This window comes from Telopea speciosissima, chromosome 3 (assembly GCF_018873765.1).
Source record: "Telopea speciosissima isolate NSW1024214 ecotype Mountain lineage chromosome 3, Tspe_v1, whole genome shotgun sequence".
Lineage (NCBI taxonomy): Eukaryota > Viridiplantae > Streptophyta > Magnoliopsida > Proteales > Proteaceae > Telopea > Telopea speciosissima.
In genome coordinates this window covers 9,575,749-9,590,352 of record NC_057918.1, presented here as the reverse complement: position 1 = coordinate 9,590,352, position 14,604 = coordinate 9,575,749, and the positions used below count along the sequence as shown (strand labels likewise).

The 14,604-nt window shown below is 37.3% G+C and overlaps 1 protein-coding gene across 15 annotated transcripts; it reads left to right on the top strand.

Moving 5' to 3' along the window:
* The first annotated feature begins 227 nt into the window (after positions 1–227).
* LOC122656725 (protein COFACTOR ASSEMBLY OF COMPLEX C SUBUNIT B CCB4, chloroplastic) lies at positions 228–6,430 on the top strand. Of its 15 annotated transcripts, XR_006332146.1 has the most exons (9): positions 228–428; positions 530–699; positions 1,691–1,790; positions 1,943–2,016; positions 2,613–2,791; positions 2,894–2,964; positions 4,036–4,119; positions 5,893–6,049; positions 6,409–6,430. XR_006332146.1 is itself a non-coding variant. In XM_043851348.1 (8 exons), the coding sequence occupies exons 1-8, from the start codon at positions 347–349 to the stop codon at positions 5,980–5,982; spliced, it is 843 nt and encodes a 280-aa protein (XP_043707283.1). In that variant the 5' UTR covers positions 228–346; the 3' UTR covers positions 5,983–6,165. The 15 variants fall into 15 exon arrangements, 9 of the variants coding, with proteins under 9 accessions (XP_043707283.1, XP_043707284.1, XP_043707281.1 ...); XR_006332148.1 differs by lacking the exon at positions 6,409–6,430 and having other exon boundaries at positions 2,898–2,964; positions 4,040–4,119; positions 5,893–5,980; XR_006332147.1 differs by lacking the exon at positions 6,409–6,430 and having other exon boundaries at positions 2,898–2,964; positions 3,999–4,119; positions 5,893–5,980.
* The last annotated feature ends 8,174 nt before the right edge of the window (positions 6,431–14,604 follow it).

The window sequence follows — 14,604 nt, the reverse complement described above, 5'->3', positions numbered from 1 at the left end:
GGATTCTCAGACGCAATTTATGATTTTTTAAGTCATCTCATTTCAAGTCAAACAGAGGTTGACCTGCTATCTAAAGTAATTTCCTTTTTCTATTTAATTTTTTGTGGTGCGAGTGAGTTCCAAATGCTTCCAAGAATAAAAAGGACACCGCCCCTGCTTCTGATAAGAGACCCTCTTGGCTTTGGCTATTTACTCACCCTTCGTGACCAGAGCAATTGCATATCAGGGCGACTTGAAACGTAATGAGAACCCAAACTCGCATCGTCATCCTCTAACTGTATGCTAGGAATTCGAAGGAGAGACCGAAACGCCTAATGGAAGCGGGAATCTTACTGCGTCCCATTTCATGGACGCCAAGGCCGCCCCCTCTTCGTCGTCTCCTCTACCCCAATTTCCCTTGTTCCGTCAAAGCTTCTTCCGAATTCCCGGTAGACCCACTTACATATCTCTTTCCGGGTGTGCGTGCGTGTGTTTGTTTGTATACATTGATTAGATTTTGAAAGAAATCGTGGTCACTTGTTTGAGGAAGGGAGCGGGTTACAGGGGACCGAAGCCCAAGAGGGATTGGGTCGCCGACTGGGTTTCCAGAAACGACGACGTTGTTCGCAGCTTGCCTATTTACGTTGGAGGCCTCTCCCTCTTTGCTGTTCTCTTCAACCGCGCTGCTTCAGGTATCGCCCCTGTTGCAGACGCCAGCAGGTAATTAAATCCTCCACTCACACCTTATCCTTCTCTTAAAATCTCTAGCCGTTCCTTCAACAAAATTCTTATTAGTAAGACTTTCTAGTTTATGATTTTGTTCTGGAGTTCTTAATTCACTTTATCTATTTCGCAATTCCTGTTATTGGATGGTAAACCATTCTTGGAAGTGCCCTAAATGTCTACATTACACATAATAAGGAATTGAGCTCCGTATAGTTTCAGATTTAATGAGTTTATACTGAATCCATGTGATATATGGTGTTATGTTTGAATGGTTGGGTGTGAGGTAGTAATGGATTTGTATATACTTTCTCCTCCTTTGTTTACCTTCTTGACGTAAAGTTGAATTGCACTCTAAACACTTCGCCAAGAAGAAGCTTCGCTATGTTAATGCTGCGAATTCTAAGCATGTTATATTCCTAAGCAAAATATGAAACTGGCACACTGTGCGCTGATTGCTACATCTTTCTTAACATTTCGGCATTTTTTATGGTACATGTTGCATGTTTTCCCTGTAAATCTTCATGTAAAGACTAAGTGGAACAAACTGTAGATTAGCATATAGGGAATGTAACTGAACATGAACTGTTCTGGTATGATATATATAGCCAATTAATTATATGGGCAAAAACCCTTTTTTGTATTGAATCAGTAGACAAGTTACTGCTTTAACACCTAATACAATTATTTGTTTGCTGATCATTTACCGATCCTTCTATTTTCTGGGACAATTTCCAAGATCTACTAGATCTAAACAATAATTACAAAACAAGTAGGTTTACAAGAAAAGTAGGTGCAAAACAAAGTCAACCCTACTTGTTTTGTAATATATTTTCTTATCTAGTAGATCTAGGCAAATTTCCCTTATGTTTCCCCCTGGTTGTCAACAGATCTATCATTTTATATTGTATTGACCTTGAAATTATTTTCATTACATTTGCTTTGATGTTAAATGCTTACATTCAACTGAAACCTTAATTTCTAGCAGTTCACAGTCCAGAGCTGATTTACTGACACTTGGTTTGGCTGTTACCAATGTTCTTGCTGGTCTGGTGTGGCTGTCTATCCGACCAAAATCTGTTTCTAAGGTGAGGATTTTGCACATGCTTTTTTTCTCTTGAATTGAGAAAGCTGGTTGAGCTGTTCTGATGTTTTTTTTTTTTTTTTTCAAACCTGCTTCATTTTCGTTTAAGATCCTCTCACCGTGTACACAATTATTACTGTTTACTTCTGATTACAGGTAAATCCTCAAGGTGTAGAATGTCGGAAGATATGTTCTGATCTTCCTGATTGTATAGTTTCTGAATTGCTGTGGTACTGTACCACCCATTTTCTTTTCTTTCAAATGCTATATTCTTTCTTATGTTAATATCCGATCCTTTTCTTGGATATTTGTTTGAAGATCACAAAAGGTATCATAAATGTTTGTAATACTAATTGATTTGGCATTTCAACTAGATTAGTTGTTATATCATTCAGTTCCTCAAGTGTGGCTTTGAACACAGTTGAATGGCGAAACAGGATTGATGTAGCAAATCGATTCAGTTGTGTATAAGGCTTAGTTTGAGTTGAGTTGTGTTGCAGTCAATCTATTTAATATTCACTTTCTAGAGATGAAAATGTTTCTAATTATTAGAGAAAAATAAACCCTACCTTTACAGTTTAGTCCAATATTCAGGATTTTTTTGGTTAGCTTGCCTCTGCCTGCATAATATACTTTATGGCTCTAATTTGTTGCATATGTAGGCACATCTATTTCAAGAAATGTATGTTTGTTTATTGGATGAACTAAATGGTAACAAGAGAGATAGAACTGCAATCTGTGTTAATATTAAGTTGGAGCTCATGGATTTTTCGTGATTACCCTTTTATCTGAAACATGCAGTTAATACTGTTTTGATAATTATCAGGACGTGGGAATCTCTGTCAGTTGTGACATGCTGCAGGTCATTGGTAATTGTTTATGAAGGCAGTTGCCTTCTTCAAATTGGGGTGGCAGCTGAATCTAATGGTGGCTATACCATGGAGGTGGATGCCCCTAAATTAATTCAAGGGTTGCTTTATCAAGGTGTTATGAAGTCTGGAGCCCGTAAGTAATTATTTGAACGATCTCCAGAATTTCGAGTTATTCACTGTCCTTGTCAGCTTGTCTTACAAGTTGAATAGTTTTTTTTTCTTTTTCTTTTTCTAGAAAGTTACTTGGCCAACTTATCTCTTTATCCTGGAAAGTCTGAGTTGCCATTTCTACCTTCAAATACACAGGTACTAGTGCGCGCTTTCCATTAATATATTATTGGTTGACCTGGTTTTCTCCAATTACTATGAACTCAATGAGATTTTGTTTTTGTTTGCTGGTTCGTGTGCACAGAGAAGGGGAGAAAGGTAGCTCTTGGGAACAAGTCATAGACACATTTTGTGCCCTTACTTGAACTTGTTTTAAAGAAAGAGATAAACCCTTGACAATCATGAATAAGAGAATATTATTGGTCTCCTTTTCTAGTGACCCATTTTAGTCTTTGTTGTCAATTACTGTAGCACTTGCCTGCAACTCTTTCTACCTGTTGCTGGCAAGTGATGTGGTAGAAGGGAAAAAAAAGAGGGGGGGGGTGTGGAGGAATAGCAATCAAACATTAATTTCTTCAAGATCTCGAGGATACCACTTATGGAAATATCACAGATCTTTATGATAGTTTATGGTCACGTGTAAGGCAGATAAGAACAAGATAGTGCATTCTGTATTGGTTAGTGTGGTTTAAGACACTGAAGCTGCTATTCAGCTTACAGAAAGTATTCTGTGATGGTATACTCCATTTGAAACTCAAATCCTATTTACTGATCTGTTATATTTTTGCTACGAGCCATACAGAATTTGCTTCGCATGGTCTTTTCCTTGATCCCATACTGTGGCCCCTGAAACTTGTCTGAAGGATGTCTACAGTCCCCACAGATCAAAATTTTCTTTAGAAAGTAGATACACTAGTATAGACTTTTCCTTTGTCCTACTTTGGTTAGTGGAGAGGGTAAATAATTTAATATGCAATACCCATATATAAGCTTATGTGGATTGATCTAAACTGTCTGTAGTCTTATTCTTATGAACCCTACGTTGAAGTCTTCAAGTTACAAGATATGCTTTGAATACAAACTGATCCCTTTTCTCAGTATGATTCCCCTCTCCCTCTTAGAAGAATTGTTTCATTATGTTTTTTGGTGGTTTTCATTCTTATTTCCATTTGAATGTTGAAAACGCAATGCCTCCCAGCTGAAGATCCCCTCTCCCCTGTGGAGCCGAGCAGGTTTAAAGGCTTGCTGATGTACATTTCTCTTCACTAGGCAGTTATCTTACAGCCACTTGGAGATAAAGGAATTGCAATAATTGGTGGTGACACAATCAGGGGCTTCACAACTGCTGATCAGGTTTTTTTTTTTTCTTGGCTTACAAATCTAAAGCTCTGATAAACAATATATATATATATATATTTTTCAGAAGTCATGGTTTATCTAAGTTGAACCCATGATGATCAATTAGCTTAAGTTATAAGTCAATCTAGCCTTTTATGGTATATAATAGCGAACATTTTTAATACATGTAACATAAGAATTTGGGTTCCTTATTTAAGTTGGGAAAGGAAACGGGATACACACTAATATTTTCAGATAATGCTCAATGCATCAGCTCGTAAAATTTGAATAGGAGACTTGAGACAGCTTTTCTAACCATGTTTTGCCATTTGGATAGTTATATGGAAAAATTGCCTTCAGGTGGGCTGTGGCAACCAAGGTTTTAAGTATCAATATTAGGTATCATATCAGAGGGGTGATTTTAAGAGTATTGTATCATATCGTATCTGAGAGATGTAAGATACGGTAAGATATGGAAATACACTTTTGGAGCATAAAACACTATAAATAAGCAATATATAACATGTATCATGTATAAACACTAAAAAGGAGTACAACGTGTCACGAGACAATTGCATTCAATTGAAATTGTATAAAAGATGAGGTTTCTTACATATATTAATAGTCTAATGCTATAAAGAGTTTCGGGCAGGTTCAAAATCAGAGGTGGAAATCACTTCCATTCATTAGATGTTGTTCTCAAACTATATTGAACCAAGTATCCCATTTTTTTCAATTATTTTCAGAATTTTTAAGTTTGTTTTACCTAAATCTACTCGAGCATAGAAAAAACAAAGATTTGTGAGAAAAAAAAAAAATTTTCAATTTACCCTGTCTTGCCGTATGTAGCTTCAATGGATTATTTTTTATGCTTCAATCCTCCAAACATCAGTTTGATTGTAGATTTTGAATCGTTTTTTTTATAAATGATTCAAAGCCCCCAATCCAAGAAATGAAAGGGAGATCGATTGTGCAGTTGTGCTTCAAATTTTGGAAACTCAGGTACCACCAGCGAGAAGAACAGACTCTGTTTTGAAAGTGAAATGGGTTCTGTTGATGCGTACCTTAGTATCGGTGCGTATCGGATGATACTTATCAATACGGTACAATATTCTTTTCTTTTGCAAAAACTGTATCGTACTGTTATTGACCGATACTTATACATATCGACCGATACAGCACAATACTTTAAACCTTGGTGGCAACATTGAACAAGCCAAAACTGTGACCAGGTAAATCATTTATGTTGGTGTCAGGGTTCTCACACTCAATGGAGGTTCATGTATCTACGTCCAAGCTGTGAAGCTTGATTAAGACTAATAGAGGATTTTGGTCTTTGAGTATCATTATTTTGAAATAGCAAAACTGACCACATCACCCTGTGTTATGCTCACATGAGTTGTTTTGAGTCAGTGGTTCTGATGTAGTGATATGTGTTTTCGATCGAACAAACCATAAGAAGTAAGGTTATTAAGATTCCTCCCCACTTGGCTTGTTATCGCAGCTGGGTGATCCTTCATTTGAATGTAGTTCTGTGTCTTGCAGTCCATGCCTTTCAACGTGTTAACATTCCTTTGGTCTTTCATTCTCACATGGGAATGGGTGAGATACCTTCAACTTAAATTATGTCTTCTGCAAAGATCTAAAGTGTCTAGATTCAACACTTAGTCATGGTTATTATGCATTTTTTTACCCATTTCTTATAATCAAACCTTGCTCATGATAGCCATTTGAATTTGTGTGTGTGTCAGAGAAAAATTTCATAATGGCCCTGTCTCTGTTGTGCAGGCATGGATTACATTAATTGCTGAGAAGTTGGACACCACACTCTCCAGATTTGCAACAAACCTCACAGTGGCCATGCAAGATAAAATTTGACACTACTCACCAATGAAGTAACAACTGTTGATATTATCCATGGTCTACATTTAAGCAGTAACTTTAGGTAATTATCTAAGAATTTTCCATTCCAGACCTTCATTGTTCATATCAGTACTGACAGATGCCAATTCCTCGCAGTCTATTCTCAATTATCAAGTTTGGGAAAAGTTTAGGTACTAAGCTTGTTCTCTCACATATTTGTTGAAGGAGAGATCTGGGGAGATCTTTCTTTTAGTTTATTTTATATTTATTTCTTTTCTATTTCTATATGGCAAATATAAAGAAGCTTTAAACTAATCCCACATGCCTTCTCTCTCTCCTTCCCCACCATGATTCTTTGATTGTTGTGTCTTTTATCTTGTTCAATGGCAATCAGTATTTTTAGAAGTAGCAGTTTGTAAACATTTGGTTAACTACTGACAGGCCATTCAGCATGAACTTTTTTGATATCGAAGCTCTTTAATGAACGCGGTTTCAGTAACGATCAAGTTGAAGAACCCCATGCAAGCATGGAGTGGTGCTTTTTTTATTTTTTATTTTTTTTGGGGGGGGAAGGAATGAGACTTCACCTTAAACCATTCATTCTTTGGTCATGAAGCATTCTTTAAGGTTAACTTTGTATTTCCTCTCTCTTGGCTTTGAAATGAAGAATCATGGTAACAAAAAATAATCAATAGTATTAGCATAAAACTGTGCTATGTTTGTTACTTATGTTCCCTTGCAATTTGTTTTACTCATTTGTGGACATCTACAAACAGATCGCCGTGCATTATTCATCTTTAAGGAAATAGTCTCTAAGCAACATGAAACACATGAGTATTATTTATGGAGGTTTAAAATAAGTTTGGAAGTTCAAAAAATTAAATAAAAAAATTGAACTGGAGAAAGAAAAAAACTGAATTAATGGGAATCATTGAGGAATCAATTATATTATCTTAACCTGTAAACTAGATGGATAGTTTATAGAGGGGTACTGACCAAGGGTAAAAATATAAATAAATCAATTTTTATTAAAATTTAAGAATAAAACCATCCGATCTGAACTGGTGCAGGCTAATCTGGATTGGTATTGTATTGATAACGGCCGAGACTGACCCGATACCAATTACTAAAACCTTGGTCACGACTTAATGACTTATGCAAGTAGCCCTCAATCCCAATATTCCCACTTTCCAAGTCCAACTTACGGTGAGGGTGAGACTCATTCGGGAAATTGTCTCTTGCAATTCCCTAGTGTCTGTAATAAGAGAGAGAGAGAGAGAGGGAGGGGGGGGGGGGGGACCCACCTGGGCAGGGGTGGAAATGGTCATTGCCCTCCCTTGTTAGGGGCACTAAGGGAATTGGACAGGATAGAGAATTATAGGAGATAAAGATCCAACCCGTGACCCTTTCAAGCGGAGAGTGAATTCCAAATAAAAAGGGAGAGTATTCCCATACCAATGAAGTGCAATAAAACAGTATTGTATGTAGGAAGGCATGTGAAGAGGAAAGAGACAAGCAATTACTAAGGACGATGGGTGCAATCGAGAAACCATGACATGATCCACGTAAATACGCAATAGCTAATCACGATTTCAATCCTCCCCGTCTTGATTCGATTGACCACAGTTAGGGAGGTAAACGGATCGAATTCGGTCGGATAGTGGCATTATCATATTCGTATCCGATTATATTCGGACGAATTCGGATAATTTTCGGATAGTATTTTTTGAATACAGGTTCTCCTAAATGGATATGAATACGGATCGAATATGATTTCTTGACTATCCGTTGACATATTTACTGTTTTTATGATGAGGGTTAGGGTTGAGACTTGAGAGTTCAGTAACTACCATTTCTTCTACTCTTCTTAGTCTTTTATTCTCTTACATTTTTAACTTTTGATTTCTTAATAGATATGTAATTCCATGTATCACATTGCATAACACAATATATATAAATCAATAGCAAATCTAGAAAAAGAATCACATTATCTTAACTTATAAATTTATAAAAATAGGATAACAAAATCCAATAAGGTTACTTAAAATGATAGACAAACATTGAGTTATATTTCAGATATTTTATTACTGTCAGACTGTTTATCGAATCGAATGATAATCGATCAGATAGGGGGATTATCATAATCGTGTCCGATTAGTTTCAAACGGATTCAAATTCTCCTAAACGGATACGGATCGAATAAGGATTTACGAATATCCATTTACATCCCTGTCCACAGCCATTTGGTTTTGGTCCCACTCTGCATCGTTCGTTCTCTTGAGTCACTGCTCCTGTTCCGCTCTGCGTCGACGTTAGCCACCGCCTGTTCTCTGTCTCTGAGGGAGGTTTTTTCATCTCTGTCGCTCGTTAAGTCAAAGATCCTGTGGAGTTTGCGGTCCCTTCAGCCACTACGGTTAGGGCGGTGCGATAGGGTTTTTCATCTGAGATCCTCCTCCTTTATTCATATTCATATTGTCATCGACGGATTTGAATAATAAAAATGGGAGTTGCGAGTAAGGTGGGAGACTGGACATTCAAGGCCTTCACGGCAGGGCTCGGCGTCGCTACCATATACCTCACTGCCACCTTCTCCATGAACGTCTATAGAGGACTTGCGTGGCACAACGCTCAGCCGGTACGTCCTTTCTCCTCCTCTTTTGTTCAACTTCCTTTTTTCTCATCCTTTTTTTTTTTTTGTTGTTCATATTGAATTATTACTATTTGAATAATAACATTACAGTGATTGATGCTGTGTAGAGATAAAAATTCTTTCACCTTTTCTTCTTTTCTTGGATATCAAGATTCTCTTTCGTGGACCTCATAGAAGCAAGGTGGGTTTTTCTGTACTTTTTATTTTTTATTTTTTAAACCCTAGGTTTTTTAAAACACGAGCATTTCAACCCCCCAAATAATTATTGGATCTGTAATTGTTCGACTGATATTTTAGGTTTGCTTTCGGATTCCTGCAGATTAGAGCCAATTGTCTATCTGGGATTATTTATCCCCCCCCTCCCCTCTTTAGTTTCTAGTACCTAGGATTATTAAGCCAACTAGTAGCTAAAAATGAACTTATGAGTTTTTTTTTTTTGGTAAGAGAACTTATGAGTTATGACCTGTGTATCCACTACTAGTAGCCACCATGGTTAAAGAACACAGAATCGGTTCCAGAATCACCGCTGTTTGAATCCAAGCCAAATGGGATGGATTGGCCAATTTTTCCAGCTGATCCAAATCTGTTATGAAAATCATAAACAAATTGTTTAAAATATATATATATATATATATATATATATATATATATATATATATATATATATATATATATAATATATATATATATATATATATAGATATCAGTATAAAATGCTAAATAGCATTTTTTTAATGCTAAATTATAATTATTAAACCTGTATGACCATGGATGTTTTGAAAAATTATGTGGGCGACTCAAAATGTGTCTAATGTGAAGACACATTAGAATGAAGTTAGCATCCAAAAGTTTCATTAACAATGCCCAGAACTCATGAAAATATGCACATCTTGAAGTATCATACATAAATTAATCTATCAATATCTTACCTGAGAATGATTTAGAAACTATTAACAGTCGCTGTAGGATATAGTAGCAATATTTTAAATGCAAGGCATAGGAAGGCTGTCTTACCTAAACCTAGCTGCTGCTTGGGTTCTCTTAATGTACCTGCATGTCTTAAGCACAATGTCATAAAATTCAAAGTCTCATCATCGTCATTATATGTCCAGCCTATTTGTAGGGTTTATTGAACTAGTTTAAATAGAGAAACGAAGCAAATAACACTGAATCAGAGGACCAATTCTTTACTTTGACTTGAACTTCTTAAATACTGGCTTCGAGTCTCAAGGTCTAAGCTTGATGCCACCCTATGGGTTTACAGCATAAGGCCTATTTGCAAGATTTTACTCTGATTAAAATAAAGGATAAAGCTAATATAATCAGTCCTACACCAATACCATGCTCCTCCATCAGACCCTTATTGTTTTAACTCTGTGGCTAATCGTAGTTGCAGGATTACTTGGTTCTTCTTCAGTGCGATTGCTAATCTTTCTTAGAGGAAGAATATATGGCCATATGGGGTTGGGGCTTGATAACCTTTACCCCTGGAAAGCATAGACTTCGTAGATGCTCACACATCAGATAGCTGTTCAACCATGCTTTCTGAACAAGTGATACAGCTAGATATTCCTAAGATTCTCAATTAAGGAACCAAGGAATTTATAGATGGTGGACAGGCCCTGAATTGTTGTATACTTGTATACCAGGGATTAAAGGGACTGAAGTAGGGAAATAAAGGAGAACAGATTTGTAGACAAAACCAGAATTGTATAAGAAGGATTTGGCCTATTCCAATGACTAGCTAGTATGTTAATGAAAGCTCAGATACTAACCAGAATTGAGGATGAGTAGAAACTCTTTTTTGGGTTCTCAGAATAAGTAGAAACTAGATGTAAACAGAATATTGATTTTAAAAGCTATAACTAACCTATTTTCCTGAAAAGAGGTGGCTTGCTGTGATCTGAAACAGTAGCAGCCTATGGAATTAATCGAGAGAGAGAAAGGAAGAGAGCATTGCGCTATTGCAACCTATTGGTTGTGGGTTCAAAACTTGGAAACAGCCTCTCCTGTGAAGCAGGAGTTAAGGCTGCGTACATTTTCCCCTCCAAGACCCTACAGTAGCAGGAGTCTCGTGCATTAAGACACTCTTTTTGTTTTTAGAGAAAGGAAGAGAGGGAAAACAGGAGGAGAGGGCTGACCTCGGCACAACGGTAAGGTTGCTCCATTGAACCTAGTGGTTGTGGGTTCGAGTCGGAAACAGCCTCCCTGCGAAGCAGGGATAAGGCTCTGTACATTATGACCCTCCCGGATCCCACAGTGGCAGGAGCCTCATGCACTGGATACGCCCTTTAGAGAAAGGAAGAGAGGGAAAACACTAGGAGGTTCGATGGGAAGGGAGGAAATAGAAGGAGCCAAGAGAGATGAGTACTCCGAAATACACTTTTCCGGTCCAATCAGAGGGTCAAATGGTTGAATGAAGAGATTCTCTCTTCACCATGGGTAGAGGAGTGAAACTGGGTCCATAATTGAATCTCTATGAAACTGTAAGGGTTATCACAGTTGATCCGTTAACTACCGAGAGTAGAAGTCAGTTTGTTATATTTGTGGGTTGGATTGACCCACTTTCTCTTTAGATGTTTGCTTTTTCTTCTATTTATTAATTTCCCTTGGGGAGGTGTATTTAGATCTTGTTGAGTTATCATTTTTGTTCCCTCTCTCTCTTGCACACGCACACACACACACACACACACACACACACATACACACTAATGTAGTCCTAGATAGGTAGGAGACCTACTAGGAGCCAGATAACAGGATCAATAGCAAAAGGGGTTGCTGGTACGAATGGACAGCACTAGATTTTAGGTTAATTCTAGGGTTTAGGATGGGAATTTGGGAATGGGTCTTATATGGCTTTAATATGCAGGTCTAGGGGGTTATTATGGGATAAAAATAATTGGATTTGGTTAAGTTTGAAAAATTCTGCAGAATTAGGGTTAGGGTTTCGGGTTTTAGGAATTAGGAAATAGGCTAAATTTAGGGTTTCTAATGGGAATTTAAGGGCAGGGTTTTGGATCGAGTATAGGTAGGGCAGTGAGGGTACTGTGGTTGAAATTTGATGATAAACTAATGGGGAAATTGTTCTGAATTGGGAAATTAGGGTTTAATGGAGATAGGATTAATGGAGGTCGATTGGAGAATGATTAGGATAGACTGTAAGGAATTAGGAGAAGAAGATAGTTGTAGAAAATTAAATAACTCACTGGTTTTGAAGATCAACAGCAGTAGGAGCTTGATAATTAATTGAAGAGGACCTCCCGATCATAAGCAGATGCAAGGAGTCGTAGGAGTCCACCCACCCTTTCCACCTTGATAAACCCACTAGGATGCAACACTCTCAAGGAACAACAGCAGCAACAAAGGCAGCAATCATAAAGCTGAGTTTTTATTAATCAAAATTCGTATTCAATGCTGGCCTCCCTTACAAACTTATATAGAAGACTCAAAAATAGACTTAGACACTAAACCTATTAGCTAACTTAAACTGACTAGGAAACTGAAATAGATTCAAAATAGAGTCCTAATCCAGCCCAACTAAACAACTAAAAGAAAAACTAATAAAATCACTTAAATCGAATTATTGGTTGAACCGCTTCAATTTAAAACACCAAATAAAAAGCTAAGTATGGAAATAAAACTAAGTATGGGAGCTAATCCCGTATGCAACCTATTTACCCATATTTTAGGCCCATAAAAGTGGCCTATTACATTAGAAACCCATGGGATCAAAGGCCCAACATGTATGTAACCCAACCCTAGACTTATTCCTAAAGAAATAAGCCCATTTCGATGATGAATCTGCATCACACACATGTTCCCAAGGGGAAAATGGTGTCGAGGAAACATCAATGACCCATTGTACAAGCAATATTGCTGAAGGCAATGGTAAAAGGTTCAGGCTGCCAGGGCAAATGCCCAGGTTTGAGTCTTGAGGGCAGTCGCTTTGTGCAAAAATGCCAAAGGTTAGGACTGACTCCAAACTCACCCCTCCCAGGACCCCACATAGTAGGGCCAGCACTGGGTAATGGCCCTTTTTTTTTCTTCCTCTGCAACTTGAGACTCTGAGATGTCAGTGGTGGAAGGTTAAAACTACTTCACTGAAAACTTCCATGATTTTATGAGACTATTTTTTGGGTGACTTAATTATGGAAGTTGGCCGGACTTAAATCTTGGGTCCTGCCCATGGTCAGTCATTCAACTAAATTATTTGTGGGCTTTAAACTAAGCCACCTATACAGTCCAAATACTTCTGTGTTCGTATTTCATTTCAGATGCCAGGTGAAAATGACTTAACCCACTGATACACATTGGTTAAGAACTTCAGGGTATTAGGTCATTTTGGCTGGACAGCTATTTCAACACATCTTGCTTTAAATGGTTTTGGGATATTTATCTTCAGCCAAAATGAAATGGGCTGACTCAATCTTTTGTAGATAATATACTCCACATGGCATCTTACTTGGTTGTCCAATTTTGTGACCAATTTCTTGATTGTCATGTACTTGTGGTAAGTCTCAACTCTTAACACATTTTGCGACTTGTCTACATAAAACTTAAAAAAATGCTTGAAAAGTCTACTTTGTGCAATTTGGTTTAATGGCTAAAGACGCAGAGGGGAGAAGTCACTAAAGATTGGGCCATAACCATAAACTTCCAATGAAAATTTGGTCAGAAATTTTCTAAATGCCAGAATTTCATTTTTCTTTCTTGGAGCAAACTTAAAGAGCTAGTGAAGCAGTCTTTACTACTAGTGATTGTCAAAGTACAAACTGAAAGAGCTATTGAAGCAGTCTTTACTACTAGTGATTGTCAAAGTAATCATGATTCATGGATCTTCACTTATACATGTTTTTCTTTTTCTTTTTTCAACCTTTTAACCCCTTAATGCATCATTTTGTATGTTTCACCTTCTTCTATAAGATATTATTCTTTGGGTTTTTGGATTGCTAGGTCTTCTATGATGCCTCGCAAGTTCCAAATATATCCAGTTTTATTGTGTACTTGAAGTGCAGTAATTTGAAGATGGAACTAAGGTCTTCATTCTTTTGAGTCATGGGGAACCTTCTTTTTTTTTTCCTAATCTGTTGCACTAGCCTTTTATGGTTACTTTTATTGCAGGTAAGCTCTGGTTTTTATTGATAAGTTATGCTACTTACCTTCAATTTTGACTAGGAAATCTGCTGGCACCCTTTTTTTTGGGGGGGGGGGGGGGGCGCGGGGCTAGGCTACTTAAAATAGTTTTGTTGGATCAGAGAGAGAGAGGCCCAATAGGTTTGGGCAAGTTAAAAGAAGAGAGAAACCATGTCCAAGAGGCCTGAACCTGAAATAGAGAAACCCAATAAGTTGGGGCAAGTTATGAGGTGATGGGAGAAACCATGTCCAGGAGGCCTCTCTCTCTGGATTGCCTGAATCCCAAACAACTTGCCAGATCCAAGTTTTCTTCCCCCTTTTTTTGAGATTTTGGTTTTGTACCGAAAAAAATAAAGATGTTTTGTAAATATTCTTTCTTTCTAGCTTAAATTACATCTTTAGAAGAACAGTTTGGGTTTTCAGAAACTCTGAGTTGGAAAAAAGGCCGAGTAGGTCATTTGGGTTCTTCTGGTTCTTGTGCTTTGAAGTTCTCTGGTGGAATGTTCAGTCAAAGAACCAGTGGCTGGCTGTTCAATCAGTTTAACTGGCCAGTCCAGTCTGGTTTAAATACTCCATTGAACTTCTGCCTGGGTTCTTTGTTTTTATCAAAAAATTTAATTATCAGGCTGCATGATTTTTCATATTAGTACCGTTTTCCCATTCATGTCTTTTTTTTCTTTTATTGGTTTAATCCATTCATGTTTGATGTTATAGAGTTTACTCATCTGATATTGCTGCTGTATACTGTTGCTCTCTGACTTGAAGTAGCTTTTATATTGTTTTCTTATTACTATTATTTTTTTTTGCAGAAAATGGAAGAGGAAGGATCTCAAAATCAAAACCAGTGAGGAGTT

What these genes read in the sequence shown, in the direction of transcription:
- LOC122656725 (XM_043851346.1), top strand. Translation starts at nt 315, where the DNA reads ATGGAAGCGGGAATCTTACTGCGTCCCATTTCATGGACGCCAAGGCCG. An exon ending in CCTGTTGCAGACGCCAGCAG is followed by an intron (nt 700 to 1,690) that starts GTAATTAAATCC and finishes AATTTCTAGCAG; the next exon opens with TTCACAGTCCAGAGCTGATT. An exon ending in GACCAAAATCTGTTTCTAAG is followed by an intron (nt 1,791 to 1,942) that starts GTGAGGATTTTG and finishes TTCTGATTACAG; the next exon opens with GTAAATCCTCAAGGTGTAGA.